Raw genomic sequence first — 2,593 nt, forward strand, 5'->3', positions numbered from 1 at the left:
GGCCTTGGGGTGTTGGTCAATGAGAAAATGGACATGAGCCGGCTTCAGTGTGTGCTCGCAGCCCAGAAAGCAACCGTATCCTGGGCTGCATCAAAAGGAGTGTGACCAGCAGGTCCAAGGACGTGATCCTGTCCCTCTACTCTGCTCTTGCGAGACCTCACTTGGAGCATTGTGTGCAGTTCTGGTGTCCTCAACATAAAAAGGACATGGATCTGTTGGAACAAGTCCAGAGGAGGCCACAAGGATGATCAGGGCACTGGAGCACCTCCTGTATGGAGACAGACTGAGAAAGTTGGGGCTGTTCAGCCTGGAGAAGGCTGCATGGAGACCTCATAGCAGCCTTCCAGTATCTGAAGTTGGCCTGTAGGGATGCTGGAGAGGGACTCTTCATTAGGGACTGTAGTGATAGGACAAGGGGTAATGGGTTAGAACTGAAACAGGGGAAGTTTAGATTGAATATAAGGAAGAAGTTCTTTACTGTAAGGGTACTGAGGGGCTGGCACAGGTTACCCAAGGAAGTTGTGAATGCTCCATCCCTGGCAGTGTTCAAGGCCAGGTTGGACAGAGACTTGGGTGACACGGTTTTGTGTGAGGTGTCCCTACCCATGGCAGGGGGGTTGGAACTGAATGATCTTAAGGTCCTTTCCAACCCTAACTATTCTATGATTCTATGGTTCTATACTGTATCCAGACAGCAATGTACTACAATAGTGTGTATGTGCTTTGTAACGCTGTGATGCTACTGATACCATACTCATCAACAAACATGTTGTAACACAATTAAGCAGGAATAACCAATTAAGCTATGAGAAGGGAAATGAAGGCTTGTGGCATAAAGGCGGAAACAGATTATGGGAAAACATACACACAAAGTAAAGTTTTTAAGGTAAAACACAGGATGGGAAGCATGAAAGGTGTCTGATGAGAGCAGAACAAGCAGGAAGGATGCGTGATGAAACATGAAGAAGTCTGGTCCTAAAATGCAATAAATTATGAGGAGATGAGATTCCTCTCTGTATAGAGGGTATGGCAAAGCTGGCTGCTAAATAAGGGCAGTCTTTTCCACTGTACAAAAGGCTTTCATTTCCAAGTTTAATATGTACCATCACTCCTGTATGTAGGAGTTTTCTAAATTGGACTTTTCTTTAGAGCATTTTGGTCATTGTCCCAATAAGCATAAGCTATAAAAATAGAACTTTCTTCTGCATTTGGGATAGAGGAGACGGCTTGAGAGATTTGAGGTTTTTCAGCCTGGAGAAGGGAAGGCTCTGGGGAGAACTTAGAGCAGAGGAGAAAGAGATCCTTCTGTGATGGGAGCTGTCTGACTTTGCCTTCTGGTTTGTGATACTGGGAATCACCTTGTAAATTGACTGTTTCTTTCCCAGCAATTACCAAAGGGACCTGGGAAGCTAGATCAGATGCAGATATTCCTAACAAGTCACCTACATTTAGTCAGGCAGTTCCCATCCTTTGTATTGCATCAGAAGCACACCACCTTTTCGCTCCTAAGAAAATCACCGTGAAAACACTCTTCTCCCTACTGTTCTCCTTAGAGCATCCTTCACCTCTTTGTTCGTGAAGCTATAAAGGAGGGGGTTCAGCATGGGAAAAACAAGGGTATAAAATGCAGAGATCACTTTGTTTGTGTTCATTGAGTGGCTGAAGCTGGGCTGTAAGTATGTGAAGAGGAGGGAGCCATAGAATAACCCAACAGCCATCAGGTGGGAGCCGCAGGTGTAGAAGGCTTTGTGCCTGTTGTCTGCCACGTGGATCCGGAGGATGGTGCTGAGGATGCAGGTGTAGGAGACAGCAATGGCCAGGAAGGTGCTGGTTTGTATAAAGCCACAGAGAGTGAAGAGAAGAACCTCGTTGATGTATTTGTTGGAGCAGGAGAGCTCCAGCAGCGGGGGAATATCGCAGAAGAAATGGTTGATGACATTGGAGCTGCAGAATGACAATGTGAAGGTGAAAGACGTGTGCACCAGCAAAGTCAGACCCCCACTGAGATAAACCCCAGCTACCAGGGTGGTGCAGACCCTGCGGGACATGATAACAGTGTAGACAAGAGGATGACATACAGCCACGTAGCGGTCATAGGCCATCGCAGCCAAAAGGAGGCACTCGGCATCAGCAAAGGCAGCAAAGAAAAACATCTGTGTTGCACAGCCAGTGAAAGAAATGGTCTTCCGCTGTGCTAACAGACTCACCAGCATCTTGGGAGCAATGGCAGATGAACAGATAAGGTCTAAGAAAGATAAATTGCTTAGGAAATAGCACATGGGAGTATGAAGGCAGGCATTGAGCTGGAGAAGCACGATGAGGCCAGCATTCCCCACCGAAGTGGTCATGTAGGTGAGTAGGAAGAGCCCAAACAAAGGTATCTCCACCTCCAGATGGTCGGTGAAACCCAAGAGAATGAACTCTGTCAGTGTGGTGCAGTTTTCTTCAGGCATCTCATGACCTTGTGTTTAGCTTTGTCAGGGGATCAATCCTAGTGGGTAGAGCAATGCACAAACACATTACATCTTTCAGAAGACAGAAAAGTAGGCACCTTGTCAAGTATCAGAGGGGGAAACTAATGACTTAGATAATG

General features: G+C 46.6%; 1 protein-coding gene across 1 annotated transcript; it reads right to left on the reverse strand.

Moving 5' to 3' along the window:
* Positions 1-1,134: 1,134 nt before the first annotated feature.
* LOC133211067 (olfactory receptor 5AS1-like) lies at positions 1,135-2,453 on the reverse strand. The gene has a single exon (XM_061351136.1). It carries the CDS (start codon positions 2,451-2,453, stop codon positions 1,515-1,517), a length of 939 nt encoding a protein of 312 aa, XP_061207120.1. The 3' UTR covers positions 1,135-1,514.
* Positions 2,454-2,593: the final 140 nt, after the last annotated feature.

Source organism: Neopsephotus bourkii, unplaced genomic scaffold (genome assembly GCF_033783945.1).
Source record: "Neopsephotus bourkii isolate Nb327-2 ecotype Australia unplaced genomic scaffold, CSIRO-AGI_Nbou_v1 NB_557, whole genome shotgun sequence".
NCBI classification, from domain to species: Eukaryota; Metazoa; Chordata; class Aves; order Psittaciformes; family Psittacidae; genus Neopsephotus; species Neopsephotus bourkii.